This window comes from Diadema setosum, chromosome 22, assembly GCF_964275005.1.
Source record: "Diadema setosum chromosome 22, eeDiaSeto1, whole genome shotgun sequence".
Classification (NCBI taxonomy): Eukaryota; Metazoa; Echinodermata; class Echinoidea; order Diadematoida; family Diadematidae; genus Diadema; species Diadema setosum.
This window is the reverse complement of record NC_092706.1, coordinates 19,387,643-19,409,789: the sequence shown is the minus strand read 5'-3', so window position 1 is coordinate 19,409,789 and position 22,147 is coordinate 19,387,643. Positions and strand designations below refer to the sequence as shown.

At 38.2% G+C, this 22,147-nt stretch overlaps 2 protein-coding genes across 2 annotated transcripts in view; one reads left to right on the top strand and one right to left on the bottom strand.

The window, feature by feature from the left end:
- LOC140245051 (U6 snRNA-associated Sm-like protein LSm5) overlaps positions 1–22,147 on the bottom strand; it is a 340,876-nt gene that overhangs the window by 101,522 nt on the left and 217,207 nt on the right. The window lies entirely within an intron of this gene.
- LOC140245178 (uncharacterized) lies at positions 106–21,443 on the top strand. Its single transcript, XM_072324776.1, has 7 exons — positions 106–351; positions 14,850–15,113; positions 15,867–16,148; positions 16,784–16,929; positions 18,443–18,559; positions 20,233–20,394; positions 21,014–21,443. The coding sequence occupies exons 1-7, from the start codon at positions 106–108 to the stop codon at positions 21,441–21,443; spliced, it is 1,647 nt and encodes a 548-aa protein (XP_072180877.1).

The following is a 22,147-nucleotide window of genomic DNA, read 5'->3' as shown; positions in this document are numbered from 1 at the left end:
CAAAGAGCAGACGGGAAAATGATCTCGTGCAGCGCACCGTAGGTTGAGCTCGCTGTTTGTTTTTCTCTGGAGGGAAGGTTCGTGGACGAGAAACCATGTGACCGAATGTACCCGAGCCCAGAGCACGAATGTTGTCGCGGGTGGTGCTGCGCTCCCACAATCACAATCGATGAGAGTGTGTACGAGGTCAGGGGGACGAACTCCTGCGTGTTCGTATGTCGGACAATCGCATTAGCAGGCAGTGTCCGCGGGCCCGGCTTGAACACTTTCGCTGACTCGCTCTTGGCCCCTGGCATCTCTCTGCTCAAGTCGGCGGGATTCGGTACATTCGACCTCGACCTTGCCAACAATGTAACACCACAGCTATATAAAGGGACCAGTGCTCCTGTAGAGTTCTTGGAAAACATGGAACTCTTCGAGTAATTAATATACCTTAACGGAGCATCGTACGTTCACTTTGTGATGTAGGATGTAGACAAGAAATTAGCCAGTATGCATTGGAGGGTAAGTTGAAATTTCCCCTTCCTCATCTTTGTCTGTGGATTTTGTATCAGAAAAAGTTACTGTTAAAAGGGTAGCTCACATGATCCATGCATGTGCATAGCGTTTGTTTTACATTTGGTCACATAAATATTATGTATAACAGAATTGTTTCTTTTTCTGCCGAGTGTTTTCCAGGTTAAAGGATATATGAATAAATGAATAAAGAAATATATTATGTATAGATATAAGTTATATATATATATATATATATATATATATATATATATATATATATATATATATATAAATATATATATATATATATATATATATGTTGTATTACGTGCGGGGGGAATGCACCCTACAAGCACTGCTTTTTAGCATTCCTCCCCATTTCCAGCATTTCCGTATACTTACAATATTTTGTAAATTTATCCTTTATTATGTAGGACCTATAATGATGAAATTTATGTATTCAATTTCTGTAAAATATTTATATGTTTCTGTTGAAAATGGAAAAAATAAATGAATGAATGTAAAGGTTTGTGATAGCAATACCGACGGAACTGAATATACAACTTATTGAGAGTACCGTTTATGGCAAAGAGGTTGTCTTTGAGTGATTTGATAAAAAGTTTGATTTATGCCATCATTCAACTGGAGTACAGTAGAAAAATTACGGCGTTTAAATGGACACCATTTTTCTCATCGTTCTCATGAGCTAACTCATCACTGAAGAGAAGCTATTTTGTGTTTGTCACATCGGAATCATCTCACTTGTCATGACATTACACGCCTTCGTGATTACCAGTTGTAACTCTGACAATCTTGTGTAAAACAAACGATGGAACGAGTCCAGGCAGGGAGGTGGGAGGTCCAGAGCAACAACCATGACAACCACGACAAAATAGGCGCATTCGAATGAATCCGAAATCTAGATTGTACAGTGTATGTCACTGCGGGAATATCAGCTATCATTATAAGGCCTTGTCCATTATATACACAGCATAAAGATGATTCTTTTTGGACCCTTATCAAACAGGGCCCTGGTGCATAACAATTGAGATCAAACATAAGCCTCTGAATACTCAATTCTCATTGGCTGATTGATGCTTGATGCTTGATTTTCTGACTTATGTCTGATTGCATCGTTTTATGCAACGGCACCCAGAATAAATATGTTAACATTTTCACAGAAAGGATTAATCAATTATTGTTACCATGGGGCACGGTATATTGAATTGGCGGTGAATTGGTTTGTTAGCGTCGATAAATATCAATGATATAGGGAAAACATAATGCATTTGTATTATCAGTGAATGTGGTCAATGTCATCGGCCTACATCATGTATATCACAAGCCTTATGTGCAGCTGAAAATAGTCAAAGGCATGAAAAATCAAATCATGATTAAGTTCTTGGCTATTCTGAAGACGTGTTTGCGCAATAAAGTCAGCTTGATCAACGGGAAGAAGATGACACCAACATTACTGAAAGTGGACTTATACTCTCTAATAAACAAGTCAAACGCTTAGAGACCTACTTGCTAATTTCTGAATAAAAACAAAAAACAAAAACAATGAATGTTTTCGAATCCAAGCACAATTGTTTGAAATGTATACATATTGTACCACAATACTCACAGTCATGGGAAACCAATCGAAGATTTTTCTGTGTATTGAAAGAAAGATCAAAGAAGTAATGAAAACAGCTCACCATTCTGCAGAATGAAAACAAACAGACGGTTCAACGCGAGTCTGGCAAATACGAGCAAAAAAAAAGAAAAAAAAAAGAAGAAAATAACGAGAAGTCATACTCTGTGTTAGTATATCGTATACAAGACGTAAGAATAATTCAATGTAGAACTAGGGTTATAAGCAATGTCAGGCAAAGTATTACCGTACAATTTTCTACAGCTGTTGGCCTAACTTTATGTGATTTTCGTCCTTTTTTCGTGTAACTTGCTCATAGAAGCTGTGATTGATACTGATAGTGCAACAGATGAAACTTGTGAGGTTACACGTAACCGGTTCGGTTGACAATGATGGAAGCTGTGAATGTACAGGTAAACTGTACGCCTCGCCGTGTAGTTACGCCGTAACTTTCTGGAAATTCATTTACAAATTTAACGAAAATGGTTGCAGGTAATAGTTTGCCCTTAACAATACTATCTTGAAGTCCAACATGAAAATATTAACCCTTTTAATGACATTTAGTGTGGTTTATTTACACACACACACACACACACACACACATACACACATACACATACACACACACCAGTCAAACAAACAAAATATTCTAGATTTCATCTCCCTTTCACCCCCACCAAATGTTCGGTTAGCTTGCTAAGGAGAGGTAGACTTTTTTCCTTATGGAGAGTAATGATTGACAGAATATGGACTATTACGGAGAAAGGGATTTTATTCAATACATCGTAGCGACAAACATTGTAATAAAAAAGTTAGAATGCATATAAAGATCGCATTTTATGTTGTTTGAGGTTATACCCGTTTCTTGTAAATCGGCATTTGCCTGTGGTCGAGATTATTTTCTTGCGGTTGCATAAAAAGAGGGAAGATCAAAATTTGAGACAAAGAGACGAGGGTAGGCCATTCGAAGTCGGGGAACATTTACGCATACCCTTTCCAACTACCATCTACCACCCCTCCCCGCCCCCTCCTCCTCATCTTCTTGGTGGTTGTCATGGCAACAGTGTCATTACTGTAGTACAGACAAAGATAGTTTTTTTCCATTCTTTTATGCTTCGTGATGAATTTAATAATGCTTCATAAATGTGTCTGATAATGATATGGTTTACGTTTTTTCTTCGGGATGGGGTGGGACTCTGCAGTGTTGGCACTCACTTCTAGAAAGAAAATAGTAAATACATGTGTGTGGCTTGCCTATTTTATGAAGATGTTTCTTTTGTTGTTGAATTCATGAAGTTCGTACAGTTCAAGTTTCATTGCCAAGCAAAGTGCCTATCTCTGTGTTTGTTTGTTTGTTTGTTTGTTTGTTTTCCTAAGGCTGTCATCATTATCAAGCATCTCCCTCCCTCTCTTTTTCTCTCTCTTTCTCTCTATGATCTGGAAATAAGTGTATTGCTCATTTCTTTGATTTCATCGTATTTGCTAAACCTTAAAGACTGTCGTAATTATCATACTGTGAATCTATTATGTACACTTTGTTCAAAGTACAATACACGTATGCATGAATCATATATAATTCTATTAAAAATCAAGTTGAAACTGAAATTGAAACTTTATGAGCAAAACTGGAAATATGTCAGAAACAGAGAGAAGGTACTATAACGAAGATAGAGAGATATATAGAAAGAGAGAGAGAAAGAGCGCGATTAAAAGTCGAGGGAGAGAAAATTATTGACAAAGGAAGACGATGCGGAAATGGAGCTGGTATCAAATACGAATTCTTCCCTGGTGACTGGGCTAGGGAGACAAAGAAGTGTGAGGAAGACTATCCGTGTGCATCGTCCCATCTCTTACGACTCGGCAATTAATTTGGGCTTTCACTCTGTTAACGCGTTATGAATGCGCGCGCGCATTTATGTATTATAAAGTAGAACTACTTATCGTGTTTGTGCATTATAAAAGAACCACTTATTATGTTTGTGCATTATCAAAGAACTGCTCACATGAAGTCCATTCCATAAGAATGTCAATGGAACAAAAACAATTGAAACAGCGGTGCATAATCTCTGTGGGTGTTGAAACACTTTTGGCGCATGTTGCTCTGCTGCGATCGCATTGAAAAAAGGAAATCACACTGTAGAACAATTCCTTCAGTGATCTTCAAGTTCCGATTTTTCTACTAGAATATTGTGAAGATATATAAAAAAGAAGAAATAATCAGTATATATTACATTAGTTTAATTAAGCTTGAAACAATTATTAGGATGAAGAAATCAACTGTCGATGAATCTTTCATATAAAAATACTTGGACGCTATAATGTCATTGAAAACTTGTTAGTTTTAAACATGTCGATACATTTTGTTTCTTTAAATGTGTGCGCTTCATTCATTCAATTACTGTACAATCTGTCAAGATATTTTGTAAAGTCCCCTACGGGTACGCTTGAATATATCGACCGAAAGTCTTATGCGAGTAGGTGATGGCTTCGTTTCCTGTTTCTGGCACTGTTGTGACGTATTGTGATTAGATATGATTTTGACAATTTGATGGCAGTGATTCAATTTGTCTTCACGTACGTCATTCTGTGCCACCGGAACCCTTGACAAACACATCGGATTTTATATCTACCCCCGCCGCCACCCCCCTCCCCCCCCCCCCCCAAGCATATATTGGAAACTAATATATTGCGTTGATTGATACGTTTATCGTGCAAGAATGTTGTGGTTAGGCTGAGCATTCCTTTTGGTATACAGCTTTCGTTTCATAATACAGTGTACAATGTACTTACGTTCAGACGGTGATACGTAACTCCGAGGATAAGCTTGTAGTTAAAGGGATGATATAGTTTTGGTTGAGATGAGGCTTCAGGTTTCAATATTCCACCTTTTTGTGAGATAATGGTAAGCCTTGTATGAATTATTAAAGAGCATTCAATTCTAAAAAGAATTCAACGTTTTAATGATGAAGACGAGTTTAAAAATGGCTGAGATAGCCAAAAAATCTCGGACATTTCAGAATCGAGTTTCATCGAAAATGATTAATATTTAACTCACGCGAAGTGAGAATTTCGTCAACCGAATGACAATTTCGTCGACGAAATTGTCATTTCGTGACGAAATAACCGATTTCGTGACGAAAGAGACCATGCAACATTTCGCGCCCCCATACGAGCTTATCCTCGAAGTTCACTTATCCTCGATTAAGGATCACCGTCTGAACGTAACTAATGTCAATCAAGTTTGAGACAGCCAGTTGACTTACGACTGAAAAACTGACAGAACAATATATGACACACGAAAGACTGCTCTCTTTCCCTGTTTAATGACAATTTCGTCGACGAAATTGTCATTTCATGACGAAATGACCAATTTCGTGACGAAAGAGACCATGCAACATTTCGCGCCCCATACTTAACTACGAGCTTATCATCGAAGTTCACTTATCCTCGATTAAGGATCACCGTCTGAACGTAACTAATGTCTGCCAAGTTTGAGACAGCCAGTTGACTTACTGCTGAAAACTGACAGAACAATATATGATACAAGAAAGACCGCTATCTTTCCCTGTTTAATGATAAATAAAGTTAAACAAGTGAGCGTTATAATGTGGCATGTAGGAGATATAAATCACAAAGATAGTTCTTAGTGAAAATGACATGCCATTATGTTTACCTTTTCATTCTCTTTTTCAGTTGGCTGCATGCTCGAATTCTCGTGAACGCATGGTAGGCATCAGTAAAAGCAATAATGATATGGTAATATGAAATATTTGTATAGCGCCTATTAAGAAAATGTTTCGACTCGCTCATTAATAAATATTCACTCTTCTAGAAGATAGGTATCTTTTTATCATTTAGTATATATTGGGCAAAAATGAATGTCATTTACAGCAAAGAATAAAAATCAAGTGAATTACAGAATCACATACATGTAATAAAGGCAAAAAGATGCAGCATTTCACATGTGTGAATACACAAAACATTACGTCATATCAAAATAAATGTGACAAAAATATCCTGTAAGTTAATTATACAGTTTCAATTTGAATTTCAGACGTCCATTTTTGAAAATGAGTGGGAAGTTTACCTTTCTTTTTGGAAATTTTATATTCGTAAAAGATGGGTCTTTATGGTTAGGGAAGATAGCTCACTTTGATGAAGAAGAAACCATGCGTGTGTTTCCCATTTCCATGATTACAGGGTATGCCCACGCGGGTTCACACCCCCGAGTCGTTAGGGTGACTATAATAATTGCCCTGTGGTGATTGATTATCAGTACGTGATTCCAACGGACTGCATTTCACCTATTTTCGACTACCCTCCATTCTGCAGTAGACAAGATAGAATCGGAGCCGAAATCCCATCCTCCTCCTGCCGAATAGATCATCTCGGATTGCGAGCGAGGGTTGTGGCGACACATGAATGTGTACGATTATCCCCGGTTTGTGACGTCATTGCATGTCCACGGGGTGGGCAAACGGGCGCTGGGCTCATTAGGCGGGTAAATCAATCTCCAGACGACCTCTTTATCAAACCTTACTGTGCTGAAACAAGACAAGACAAAATAGCGACAGGCTTTAAGATGAATACGTTGTTCATTGTATGATTAATATCAATCAATAGTAATCCAAGGAACAACACAGAACTAACAAAGACAAAGTATATAGAGAGCTATACTTCCAAATGTCAAAAATAATCTTAGTAACGTTCTGAACTGAGAGAGAAACGGGGGGCGGGGGAGAGAAAGAAAAAGAAAAGAAAGATAGAGAATGATCGCAACGGAGGGACGGTGCGCAATTTCGACCAGACTGCATTTATGATCTTTATTGACGTGTAACCATGACAACGCAGAGAAGATGCGTCGCGATGGCGACTGGTTTGGTTAATGTACGGAACAATATGGGAGGGGAGGGAAGAGGGAGGGGTGGGGATGGGGGGGGGGGCGTGGAATCCACCAATTCACCTCAAGGGATGGGCTGTTTTCACTAGGAAACTCGGGTCATTTATCCTGCACGGGATGAAGTGATTTCCCAATTCACATTCGGTGGGAGCCCGCCCGAGACACGCCAGACATCCGTTATCCAGGTGTAATCCATGGAGAATCCTGGGGTACCGAGGAGAGATAAACAGAACTGGTTGGACTGGAGGGGTGATCTTATTCCGGCATGATTTAGTGTTACCCTGCCAAAGTTCGGACCTTTTTTCTCTACTGTTATTGTTTATAGAATGGAATATTTTTTTTTTAACACCTGAGACGCAAGTGATTTCTGAAAATAAGATGAACTCAATTATGCAAATCGAAACCGGCAATTTTAAATACTCCTGATAATCACAATGAAAAGGGCAAGGGTCGCTTTCGTGATAGCGCTGTTGGGGAGGGGGTGCCATTGCTTTTAGCCAAACATTCATGTACGAGGTAGACATGGGGAGTGGCATCATGGGTAAAACATCTTGTCAACCGGGGCAATTGTAATAGCACCAGTCAGAACTCGAACCACAGACTTCATATTTGAGAGTCGAATGCTATATCCACTATACTACAGTGCTTTTGTACGTTATCAAGGCGACATTCATATTGTAAGCTGGATATTATTACCAAAAAAAAAAAAAAATGATCGTGTTCGTACTTGTTATTATATGATTACGCCTACCTATTTTGTATATTAAGAAATGGTGGCGCAGGAAAATATTGCGTATGACTAGGCTTAGATTTTCCCAGGAAATTTTCCCATTAAGCCAAATGCCTTCGATGACTATCCTATTTCATACTATGGAGGCGACTAAATGTATAATGTGCATTCTTAAACTACGATATATGTGCAAGAAATCATTTTTAATGACTCATCAACGACCACTCCCCCTTCAAGTTTCGGGATACTCGCCTAACAATATTACATGCCGACATGCGCGATCTCGAAGTCCCATTTTGTCGCAATCAAAATCAATCAGTTTCAGAACAAACTTTCTTTCCACAGTTCCAGGAAAATGATTGTATTTTGTCTGACGATGCGAAATCGATGTTCGCTGAATGACCTCTAAATCCAACTAAATAAAATCGCCCCTCCCGCTCTTCTTACCGCCGAAACGAAAACACGCAAACGCCTCACGATCCTTATACTGCACGAACATAACGTGTCTCGAAAACGTTATGCCACCTACCCGTTTTATGTGCTATTGTGCCTTGTTCACTGTTATGTTAAAAGAAACATAACGACGACTCCAATACGTCTGCATTTGTCTTTTGGCACACCCGCTGTAACGATTAACCCTGTACTTGAAATGACAGGAGGTTCAAATGTGTCGGAAAACAAGTTTGCGGGGCTGTGACATGACCGCGAACATTTGCCAACAGTCGGCTCTCTCCTGCAGATGGGTGCTGCTATTGCTGGGAGAGATGATGCTTAAGATTAAGTTAAGAATCGTGTTTATTTTGCGTGGCTGTCGACTAACCGCAGGGAAGGGACTGTCAAGAAGGGCATGTCTTTAGATTTTCCTTTAGGCTCCGGTTAACTTTGATCAGGTTCAATCATACCTTCACATAGCAGGCGCGACCAACTCATTGTGACGTTATTGCAAACTCGTGCCGTGATGCCATTTTCGTGATCAGACAAATTTAGATTTCAATCTATGTATCTGCTTATCGTTTCACTCTCGCTATTAGTCATTTAATGTTCATGATCCAAATTTCTGTAGCCATTAAACTCAGTCTTTCTTTTGGCTTCTCATATACAGTAGATTTAAAATTATACACTTATCTTTCTCATTCTTTTTTCCGGGTAGGAGTCGAAGAATATCCATGGGCGATGTTGCGTAATATTATTTTATAAAAAAATGGAGCTCGGCTTCCCATCTTTGCGATATCCCAACGTACCTCCCAGTCTTAGTACATGCAGAAATTGCTAAAGCATAAGGTCAGCAAGTTGTTTTTTTTTTTCTCCCCCTGCCTTTCGTTTATACTCTTAGTTAAGTCTTGTGATGTGGTGTGTGCTTTGAGCTCTTCGAACGTGGGCATGTCCCATTTCAAACCTTAACGCCAGGAACGCAGACCAGGAAGGTGTCAACTAATGTTATTTATTTCGACAATTCAATGAGAAGGGACACGTGTGATGTTTCTATTTCGATCAGGGGCCCTATGCCTCAATCTACATTTTGGTGCCAGATGCCAGAGAATCTATAGCTTTGTTGATGTAGTTGAGTTATGTGCGATCATACAGTACAGACACACACACTGTCCTGTATATTATATATATATATATATATATATATATATATATATATATATGAAGTTTGTATGTAAAAAACAGATAAGCGTCATTTTCAAATTTTTAAAAGTGAGGTCATCATCAAATAGAGTAAAATAATATTTTTTCAATGATGTTGCACTTGTTATATAACAAGGAATATATTTCAATATATCATTGAAATTATCACAATAATGTCAAATTGATACTAATGGATGTATTCTTTTTTAAATTTTTTTAACTCTTCATATATTATATATATTATTTAGTTTTTCATCATATTCAATGTTCCTGGTTTGTATACATGCTGTGATACTTGTTTTTGTTGGCGTATCACTAATTTGCAAATACAAAATTATCCAAATTAACCCGATCAAGTGAGTTGTAGTTGCAATTATATATTTAAAAGTGCTTTAATATTGATTTAGACATAGAAAAGGATTCATGATGTTTATTTTACTTTCGCTTGCCTTATTATGGCTTGATACTTAATTCTGTATTGATATTTCACAATACTTAGTAAGATTTGGTAATATATTTCGTTTATTTCGTCATAATCTATTGTATATTCACACACTGTTACAGGTACTATTGTATATTCACACACTGTTACAGGTAACATTCTTCTGTTTTGAAAAATGTAACAAACAATGCACAATATTGATTTCATGAAGAGATCTCATGATCATTTCAGGTCTATTAATTTTGTAACCATCCGCATGATTTTATGGGGTTTCTTTTTTATGGAAGCGTCGGAATTCTTGTTAATGTCTCCGTACGAAAAATAAAATTGTTTTCTTGAACCACCGGCCAAGAAAGAAGTAGTAAAACATATTCACTTAATGATTTAAAATCAACGGTCATTTACTGTATCCGTAGTAGGCCTATATTCTTTCATGTGTAGATAATTTATGATAGTAGCCGTCGGTAGCGGCTTGTTAAATGGTGATTACGGATCAGATGTGATGGAATTGAGCTAAAAAGTAGCATCTGGTCGTGCCTCATTTCCGATCACCATCCCATTATAGCCTATTTCCTTCTGATCGTCCTACCTTTTCTCCCCCCCCCCCCCCCCCCCGGTCCCTCCGTCCCTACATCACATCCGGGGAACACACCCCTGGAGTGATATACGTTGTATAATTCTGCACCCCTGCGGAGCTTCCTAACACGTCAAAGCCAATTTCATCCCCTCGTGTGAAGACTGCGGTCATTGTTGCATGTTCGCCACTGCGTCATCATCCAGCCATGCCCCACCCCTTTCTACCTCTTCTCCTCCTCTCCCTCCTCCTACCCCCCCCCCCCTATACATTTTTGGGCTTGGAGTGCAATGTCATCGCCATGTTTAACATAATGAGTACAGCAACCTGGTTGATCCCATATGGAGTATAATGGGAAGAGGTCTTCGGGGAAAACGGGAAAAGTTCACTCTAATAAAATTAAGTTAAATCGAATAAGCAGAATGATAGATGTGTTACAAACAAGAAAATGAAGGAATTTAAAAGTTTAAGTTACTGTCGAACTGCTTTGTACATGAAAATAATCATTGTAATATATATATATAAATATACATATATTTATATATATACATTCATACTCGATAATTTTCCATCTTAATTTTCATCACTGCTAGGTTATTTCAAGACTGCAATGAACTAAATTGATGAGAAGCTTAAACGTTTTTCGCAGTCGTCAATTTCAAACAGTCAACATTTGTGAAGATTTGTGGGTATGTCAATGAGAGGTTTGTGAGGTGATGACGTCATCATCTCATCTAATTAGCATAATTATGTCGTCACGATCACAGCTGGATTAAAACATTTGGAGCTTTAAAATCCCACAAATTTTCCGTATTGATATCAAACTATCTGTACTATCTTTGAATGCCAGACTATTGATAGAATATTTCCATATCAGAGGTCGTACATGAAGAGAAACATAATCCGTGTGTCAGCATGTAGGTCTGTCACACACGCGCGCACACGCACACACACACTCCAATAACAAAAAAAAAATGGTTATTCCAAATAGATATACCCTTATATACCCTCTTCATATCATTATTTTGAATCTGCATTATTGAACGGCGTTCTTTGAACATTTTCAGTCCAATAAAGAACCACATTCTCTTCAAATTCACTAACCCCGAGGAAAAACGATATTGATGGTCTTTTCTCATCTTATTCGCTGTCTGGAAACGGACGAAGACCATACGAGTAAATTAAAAAGGAGACAAAATGTCTTAGACTCGCAAGCTCTGTTGTTGAAGTCTTAGGAAAGTTCGGTAACCAAGTTGTTAACGAGAAAATACATGTAATATGTTTGCTGAATGAATTTGGTTTACTCGATTTCGCATCTGTGATTGATTGTGTAAATCAAATGACCACAATATCATATTTTCATAATCATTAAAAATATTTCAAAAAAGAACATGCATGGAGGAGCTAGGCCCTATGCATGTCATCGTTTTATAACAGTTGTTGTTGCAATTCATGGTTGGCTTTAGATCTAGATCATGCAAAAAAAAAAAAAAACCAAACCAAACACCTCTACATTGAGTCTTTCTGTGTGCAATCATTAAAGAATAACTTTGATGATCTGGGGGAAAGACAGATATATCTTTCTTGATGAAGACCAAGCAAAGTCGTTGGCAATATCACATAGGACCGACGGTGGCAGAATATGTTGAATGTACAACTAAACTACATCCACAACAACGTGGGAAAATAAGCGTTATGATAAAGTCATCAGAAAATGATAAGAATACGTAGTCAAAATCTTTAAAACAGCGAAATCACGAATGATCACTGTAATGAAAAGTCGTCAACCTTGCACCTGGTAATTCAACTCCAAACCATGTAATTGTGCTCATACGAATATGCTTTCATCCATGTTTGTTGACGTTATATAGGCTTGATGAGTAAAAAAACAACAACAACACGTTAATAAAAAAAGAACTTATTTACGCATGGATTTACCTATTTTATGTTTTTTGCTTGTGGTTGAGTCTGTATCAAGCATGCAATGTTTTATTAAACGTAACCTATCTTCATGATCTTACCCAAGAGCAGACATAATCTATTTTAGAATCTGCTTTAATTTAAGCTGCATAAATGCAAAAAAAAAAAATGATTAAAAAAGTATAACTCTTATTTTTAAGCCCCAAAATACATCGGACATTTCTGAACACGAGCCCCGATGACTTATACCTTTGAACTCATCAGAATGTACATGCATAATTCGGGCGGAAGGAAACAATTTGTCAAAGAATTATTTTTGCGGAGTCAATTTTGACAGGGTTATCCCCTCCCCCCCCCCCCCCGCCACCACCGCTACCTCCTACCTTTAACGTGAGCTTGCATGCTAATAAAAGAGGCAAAAATAATGGGGCTTCGTTTTATTTCAAGCCCTTTCTGTTGAGGCATACGGATTTATCGGGACACAATGATTTGCAAGGAGAATAAACGACAGTAAACAGGATAGTGTAACCCATGTGTGTCTTTGTGTAGGCGAATGGGAGGATGTCGCCAGAAGGTTGAAAATCCGGAAAGGACCATGTTTGCATACCAGTATTAAAGCCTCTTGTGTGCTCCAGGCCAACGATTAAATCATTGCAAAGATGGTAGGTAGTATAGATGTTTTCCATATATTTTGTCTTATTCTGTCAATTTTCAGCTTCTTTTCATTTTCTGGTTTCAAACGCCACTCACAACGTTACTTCCTTTTCTTGGTGCTACGTGTGCATGTTATATTAATGCTGTGTTGCATAATTCAACTACTGCCTCTATGACTATGTTTGTCTGCTTGACTATACAAGTGATAATAAAATATACCTCCTGCGATGCAGCTACCACCTCAGAATGAAGCCAAGACCAACATTTCTAATAAGCTTGGAATAGCGAAAATCACTCCTGTATTTACAGGGTGACAAATCGATGAATAATAATTGCAGGCCAATCAATATCTGTATTATCATTTCTTATTTCAAAATAGTACAGCAAATACACGTTGTAGTACGTGGACATACATTCCTTTGGGGAAAATGATTATAGACCCTGCCGTATATTAACCAGTATTTTCGCAAAGGCCTCTCAACCTCAATGCCACTTCTTGAGTTCGTTGATAAGATTGTTGATGCATTTGAAGATGTGGGTATATCGGCTTGTCCAAAGTATTTGACACTATAGCTCATACACGTTTGTTTTTCTAAACTTTATAATCAAAAAGTATGTTTTTCGTGCAAAATGAAAGAGTTTTCGAATTCGGTTCTTCTCATAAATTGTGAGCAACGCACTGCAGATTCAAACACTTACTAACTGCCCCGAAAAGAATTATTACTTGTCAGTTGCTTACAAGGGGTGTACCTCAACGCTGATTACTTGGTCCACATTTATTCCTTTTATAGTATATCAATGATATACGTAGGCCTATATAGATCATCCTCCGATTTCTCTTTTATTCTAGATAAAAACATTAAGATCTTAATATTGTTTGATTAATTCACTATTGGAAAAATCAGTAATTGCATATTATTTAAAAAAAATGATGTCTGCAAATTCAAGCAAATGTAACTATGTCATATTACGTAAATCAAGGAAACACATTGAATTAACCAAATTTACAAATAGTGCTGAATCAGAATATGAATTTTAGACTATAATGGATTGTACAAAATTTCTTGCTGTAGTACTCGATGATTGACCATCTCGGTTCTATGCCTCCTCCAATGTACATTAACTGTCATTGTATGTAAATTTTCACTGCAATAATTTGATATTGAAGGATTGTTACTTTGAATATATTGAATAAGCCAGTTTTTATGGGTTCCACTTCATGGTACTGAGAGAATCATCTGTGATGTAAGGATTATTGATATAGTCCTTAATATAAATGGTGCGTGCCAGGACATCCACCTGCCAGTATGAGTGGTATTTGGCAATATCGGAAAAAAAAATATGAATATACACATTCAGTGCAAAATACTTACATGGATGCTTTTTCAAGTGTTAATAGATGTAATTGATGGACCATTCTGGTCACCTGGTTTACTCAAGTTCACCCTTTGTTAAGAACATGACTGATGAATTCCATAAATAGTTAAGGCGGGCAAGCTTCCTTTGGTCGCTTTGAAAACGAGTGAAGTGCCTAACCAACTGAGCAAAAAGAAAGGTCATTTATACCCATACACGTGTAGATAAAGCTAACTCCGAGCTGGCTTAAATGAATTGAATGGCGTTGAGCTGAACTGAATTGGATTGAATTGGATTGAATTGGATTGAATTGGATTGAATTGGATTGAATTGGATTGAATTGGATTGAATTGGATTGAATTGGATTGAATTGGATTGAATTGAATTGAATTGAATTGAATTGAATTGAATTGAATTGAATTGAATTGAATTAAATTGAATTGAATTGAATTGAACTTAATTAAAGTCACGAATAAAACCATTTTCGTAATTCTTACCAATCTTCAGCGCCCTATCCGGTACCTCGCTGCCACGGTAGCATACTCTGTCATCATTTCGCTGGTCTACGTGGTCTTCATCCACCGACAGGATCGCCTCACCGCACCGACAAGTACTGTGGCTCAGCAAATCAGTCGTAAGAGGTTGCTGTCCAAATGGACCTCAAGGAGCGTGGTCCCCGTAGCTGGTCAAAATTTCAGCGACCATTGGCTAGAATTTCGCCCCGTGCAGCACAAGCAACATGAGGGGTACATGAATATTCTGTCTGGCCAGGTGAGAATCTCTCACATCACCTGAATCTCTCTCTTTCTCTCTGTATATACATAATTATATACTGATTGATTAAATTGATTTATATTCATTCATGAAATTGAAAGAAAGCGCGTTTGCTCCCCTTGATATGCAGTAAATTCGCTCATGACGATGACCTTTTGTCCCAACTACCATTTGTCATATCCAAAGAATGTTGACCTACCTTTTTTTTCGTTTCTGACTGTAAATTGCATATCCTAAAAATATCAATGCTGTTTTCATTCCGATTTCATCAAAATGAGTTTGTACCGAAGGAATTAATGCTAGTATGATTTTAGTATCATGTCCCTCTTCTCCATCTGTCTTCTTTCTTTGACTACTAGTACTTTCTTGTCTTTTCTTATTATATTCCTGTTAATTATTGCCATATTGCCATAATGCTATGATTATATAATCGTTAACATTTACCAGTATGGCCATCGCTGTCACTATTATCATTATCATTATCATTTTATCATTACTATTTTTACTATCATCATCGTCCTCATTGTTATCAAAATACATGTATATGTACGATAAAACTCCAGAAAGATATAGCGTTACTTTCATTGTGAATTGTTATCAGTGATGATATAACAGTTGCAGCAACATCGCCTTTTGTCGCCAGCACGATATTTAGTACAATGTACTAATGAAAGATACAGTTCGTTTGAATTGTTTTACTCTGATTGAGGTAAAGTAAAACGATCTGCATGCTCTCTCCTCATTCCTCAGCCTCTCCGTCTGTCTTGCAGCTCGTGTGCCGTCGTCTCCAGTTCGGGCCACCTCCTAAAGACCGACGCCGGGCAAGAGATCGACTCCGCCGAGTGCGTCTTCCGCATGAACAGCGCTCCCGTTCGCGGCTTCGAGCGCGACGTCGGCTCGAAGACCACGGTGCGGTCGATCGCCCACGTGAACCTAGCGAGGGCGTTTGAGAAGACGGACAATGCCAGAAAGGAACTGCTGCAGGACAACGACACCCGCAGCGAGTACCTACTCATTAACTGGATGAACAGGGTAATACAAAGTAGTATACCGGGTACATGAATATCGACTGCTTTGCTTAAACCAATAGTTTTAACCCTGACCCGTAAAGAAGCAGTCGATATTTGTTTTATATACCACATCCCCCTTGATTTGCTGTAAGATATTTGTGCTAAATAAAGGCATAGGAATGAAGTTGTCGTTCTACCAAATGAGAGAATGTATGATTTCGCAATGCGCAATAGGCGCGCATGATATAATTTCCGCGCATCTTGAAGAAACTGCTATAGCTGCCTGCCGGGCAATCATAGCGAAAACTATAGTGACTGCACTTTTGACCACTCAAAATTGGGGATTCATCAAATGAGACATAAATTGTATATGATATACAAAGAGTGAATCTCCTTGAGTGCCGTCGTAGTGCATTTTGCAAGATTTCACACAAAGCAGCTCATGATACTTTTTTGGAAAATGTCACGCGAATCTCAGTTTCTCATTAGTTGCTGGATTTGGTCAAATCTATTTCATCCCATTACTGTACTGTGTGTAATGCATAAAATCTATTCATCTCGAGAGGATTCGTGATATAAATATCTGATGATATTGACAAAATGATGTATGATATGATATATTTTTTGTGTATTTGTGTATTATATATCATGCAATAGGTGAACGTACGGAGGCTACAGGATCGTGAGTACAGGTATGCAGTCCTTTTGGCTCATCTCTACCCTAAGGTCAACTTCTACGGATTTAGCTCAGACCAGATGCACTACGCAGAAAGAGTCTTTAGAAAGGAGACTGGTGTGAGCAGGTACTCTCTTTGAAATGAAATGTGCATTATTGCATAGAATTGAAATAGAATTTGACATCCATCCCCATAAGCAAATAATGTATGAAATGAAATGAAATGAAATATAGGCCTACCACTCAAAAAACAGCGTTAAAAGAAACATAAGATAAATTACAAAATGATCAAAAGTAAAAGAAAATTATAATTGGTAAAAAAAGAACCAGTAATAGCAAGCAGGTTTATTAGTTGAGGCTCGTCCTTCTACAAAACAATTATAATGGTATCATTATTTACAGTTTTCAAGTGTATTAGCAATATTTACAGAAGTAATATTTCAATATAAATATTCAAAAGTTGTAATGAAGAATCATGCAAACGTTATTCGCTGAACAATGCTGAAAGATACTTTTGTAACGATTTTACAAAAGGTGCCAATGTAAGGTGGGTTTGTATTTTTCGTTGTATCATTATATCAGCATGTTTCTCTAATTTACTATTCTCCCTTTATCATTAGTAATTGTTCATATAAATGTTGTGAAATCTTGGGGAAAGGTGTTTTTTTTTTTTTTACGGAAATAAGGGAAGACCTTTCTCATGGGAATCATGCACCGATTATGCTCGTTAGTGGCAATGTAACGTTAAGGGACCATCTTTATTTTGCACACTAACTAACAAATTGGATAATTGAGGTGTCGAAAGCACGTTACAAAGTACCACCTCGGCACTGGAAGTGGTCCCTCAAAGTCCACCTGTTTGACCTGTGTGACGTAACGTCCTGTGTGACGTAACGTACTTTTGATATCGATGATATCGATATCGATTTCATTTTGCTAATCAATTCTTACCAGTGAGAATGACATTTTTTTTTGTAATTAGTTTTTATTTAAACGAGGCCTTTCTCACTACTCTCATAGACCATAAAATGAAAAAAAAAAGACAAAAAAGTGAAGGGCCAGAATGTTAAACCAGGTGGAGACTAAAAGCTTAAAATCATGACGCAGGGAGCATCGTAATATCTAGAATGATTAAGACAGACTAATACTCAGAAAGAAATGGAGCAAGGTTTGATGACGGTGAACTTGATGATGATATCAGTTACGTTCACACGGTGGTTTAACCTCGAAGATAAGCTAACTTCGACGATAAACTCTATGGGGCGCCAAAGTGTCTCAAGGTCGATTTCGTTAAGAAGTCAGTCATTCTGTCCACGAATTCGTAACGAAATCGACCATGCGACACTTGGTGCCCCATAGAGTTTATCCTCGAAGATAGATATTAATAATTTGCATTTAATTAGCGTATACAGTCATGTATTATAAATTCTCTGTGCGCTTAACAAAACTTCCGTTATATATGCATCAGAAAAAGGATAAGTTTTTAAAGATTTCACAAAGTGCTTCCAGACTCATTACAACGAATCTTCTTCTTCATCATCCTGCAAGTCTGTATGTGTTTGTTTTTTTCCTTTTTTTTTCGTATGGCTCGCTTTCTATTCATCCAACGCTGATCATTCAATACATCTATCCCCACATAGACAACAGGCGAACACGTGGTTGTCCACGGGCTGGTTTACCATGCTAGCCGCCATCGACATTTGTGACGACATCATCGTCTACGGGATGGCATACGACGATTACTGCTCCGATATTAGGTTCGGACATGTTTGATTTGATCTGATTTGGTTTGATATAACTATGACATATATCGAAGTAGAGTTAAAACAAGGCAACCTTGATAGACGGAAATTTTGCACCTACTCGCACGAGAGTCCAAGATTATGATGACGACAGTGCTGACGTCATAGTTGATGATGACGAGTCATCCAAGATGATATTTAGTAATCATAATAACAGTATATAATTATACACAGTATTACATAAAGGCGTAACAAGCATTGGCAGCATTAACGTAAGAAATGATCACGTGTTGTTAAATGACGACATAGGTCCTATACGTATCGAACGATGTCTTGATAACTGCATGATTCTTATTGGTTTGAATGACATGACGTCACTATCTTTGTTATCGCTTCAGTTTACGATTCTTGCACCATTCTCACGAATGTCTATCAGGTAGGGTCTATTATACTTCTATATAGCAGGTATACTCGTATAGCATCCGCTTGTGCAATGTAGAATGTCGGCATTATATCGTGTGCCTTCGGTTTTCCGAATGAACATTGCTACCACGACACATGACATATCGTTACAATACAAACTTGTGCGGACATTGTTAGATGCGATGGATCATGACACGTCGCCAGGACAGACAGGGAATCACACAATCCCTGAACTTTCCAACAAGGTGATGGTGAAAACAAATTTAGTAATATCACAACTCATCAACTATCCAGTCAGTATACGTACCACTATAAGTAAACTTGTTGAATCTAAATCTAGTTTCCGCGAAGATTGATGCAACGGCTGCTATGATGTGTAACAGTGGTACATGCATAATTATAAGGTCCTATTTTAAGAAACATTTTCGTAGATTAAGTGATCGTGCGATTACAGACTATCTATACATGGTTAGCGGGAAGGAATTCAGAGTTTGTATTTCATTTCAGTGATGATATAAATCTGGAGATGAAGGAGGCCGTAAGAGATTCAGTAACCTTCCCGAAATAGCACGTTCAACTTTGAGGTTATAGAGCATACTGTGTATTTGTTGACAACAAAGGTCTCTGTGTGTCGGAGTTTGTGGGTTTAGTAAAAAAATATTTTGAGAACACATGCTGTTAACTTTAGCATCACAAACCAGCACAACGCAGCTGTTGCACCTGGACAGCATCCAACACCGCTTCCTGATTTACATTTCCCAATGTGTAGTGAAGACTTTGATCCCCGCAAGAAGACGTAACTCCATTCTTGTTGCTTTGAGATATTTGAGATTAAAGCTGCTAAAAAAGCAAAGAAAATAATCAGAAACTGCGGGATTTTTTAATCGTAACTGAAAAAATATTCTTTGTTATGTCACAAGTTATGTATCAGGTGGAAAGGTCTTATTTTGCTCAATCTGATGATGGATTTACTTTAAAAGGTTCAAAAGTGGCACTTACTATCAAACTCTTCAAATATTGTCAGTCATTTGATCTCTCATGTCTGCACAGAATACTAAAACTTACTTCGTCATTATTGCGTTGAAGTAATTCCCTCGATTGACATGGTACTTTGGCATATGCTGTCATGAAAATGTTAAAAGGGCGAACATAAGAATATATGACCCTATTAACGTGATCCGTATGTTTGACTAATCGCTGACTTGTATATTTTACTAGTACCTATAGTCCATAATTATAATCACTTATATCTGCTCTTTCTATAGCAACGAGACGCGCAGCGTACCCTACCACTACTACGAGCCGCATGGGATGAAGGAGTGCGCGTACTATAACGTGAGTGAGACACGCCTAGACGGGGGCCACCTGTTCATCACGGAGAAAGCCATTTTCAAACGATGGACGCTCAACCACTCCATCAGTTTCAAGTAATGTTTGCCAAAATCCAAAGTGCTTCCATGTTGATATATCATTTGCTCTCCTGGAAACATAAAGTTGCTTCTCTTATATTTTGCTTTGTTTTGTTTTCAGCAGTGTTCGAAATGACTTATCAGTCCCATACGATCATCTTGAGCGAAGGTAGAGACAAATTACAATCAACATGAATATAACTGTACATGCGTCTTGAATGGTTTTAAAGGATCTTACTACCTTTTCTTCCCTGAACTATTGGAGGGTTGTGATTGTGTGTGAGTGTGCGCGCACGTTGGTCGGTGATTGGTCCAAAGTAATACAATCACGTATATAATGCAGCTATAGTGCAGATCGAAATCGCTACATTGAGAGCAGTGACGACATGTCAGGTAATATAATTCCAGAATTTCACTGCGTGTCGACGGAACTAGACCAGATAGTAGGCATATAATAGATATTGCCTTGTCTATCATTGTTACATACCACTTGACAGTCCCTTATTGGGAGTTACACGTTACCCTCGAGCGCGCATCGAGAAAATTAGCTCCTGCAGGAATGTCAAGTGGAATATTACACCTCTGAATGAGCAACAGCTAAATGCAATATTCCAATTTTTTCTTCTGATCGCCACAGATATCCATCGTGGCCAGTAGATCACGATGTCGACCAGCCCCTGGACTCGCCGTTCCTTCGGCGGTACCGGGAGCTGATGAACCAGACCAACTACGCTGTTCACAGCGTGCGGGACTACCTGCAGTTGGAGCGGGAGGCCAAGCGACGCGCACTGGCGGAGGAACGGACGATTGAACTCAAGCAGGGCAATCGCACGTTCGTGATCGAGCGGCGACAGCTCATCCAGAAGGTGCTCGAACTCGTGCCCGAGGCGGAACCGATAGCAAAAGGCGCCGCCACCGGGCAAGTCTCAGATAAACAATATGCACGGCATGATAGGGAGGAGAGACGCATTCGCCGAGCTCGCGCGCACGAGAGGCGCCAAAAGAGCAGGACTATGCGAAGGATAGAGAAAATATTGCGCGTGAAGGCGGAAAATGTCAACAGGTAATACATGGCACTGAGCCGGGACTCAAGGGCCATATTATACCCGATAATATACTGCCGCAAATCAAAGTTTTGCATCCCATAGTGTGAAATGTGCTGAAAGTGTGGATCCATAAGTCCAAGGATGGTAGCGTAGACATGTGCTTTATATTTCTTTCCTTCTTTCTTTTTTTTTTCCATCTAAAGGGGTCACATGAAAAAAAAAAGGGGGGGGGATGTCTTGGAACAAGGAAACATCGTACAGACATGTCCTTTAAACATTTCTAGTGGGGAATATGGATGTATTTCGCATCATGATTCTCTTAAAAGAATGGAACTTCATTACTGGAGCTTTCTTTATATGTTTAATATACAACTTTTGATAGGAAAAGAAAGAACTTGTTCAATTTGATCATTGGTTGTAGTTGGTTTTTGTTTACTTGTTTGTTTGTTGTTCAAATGTTGTTGGGTTTTTTTTTTGGGGGGGGGGGTAAAAATAGCTTATGTATATCTTAAATAGCATCCAAATACAGGCAATCTGTACGGGGAAAAAAAGAGAGAGAAAAAAAAAGACAAACTCACATTTTAGAGGATCCTCTAAAACCCATATCATTAAAGTGTAATTTAATGATGGCTTCATTGTAGGTATGGTATGTCATCCTGTCTGACACCCCATCAATCATATTTGCATTTTTTTTTTTCAATCGAGTTGTATCACGTTTGTATCAG

Bases quoted from the DNA above. Each gene is read 5' to 3' on its own strand.
- LOC140245178 (XM_072324776.1), top strand. From the start codon at position 106: ATGTACCCGAGCCCAGAGCACGAATGTTGTCGCGGGTGGTGCTGCGCT. The intron at 16,149-16,783 runs GTAATACAAAGT...ATCATGCAATAG, and splicing joins TCATTAACTGGATGAACAGG to GTGAACGTACGGAGGCTACA. The intron at 20,395-21,013 runs GTAATGTTTGCC...TGATCGCCACAG, and splicing joins AACCACTCCATCAGTTTCAA to ATATCCATCGTGGCCAGTAG.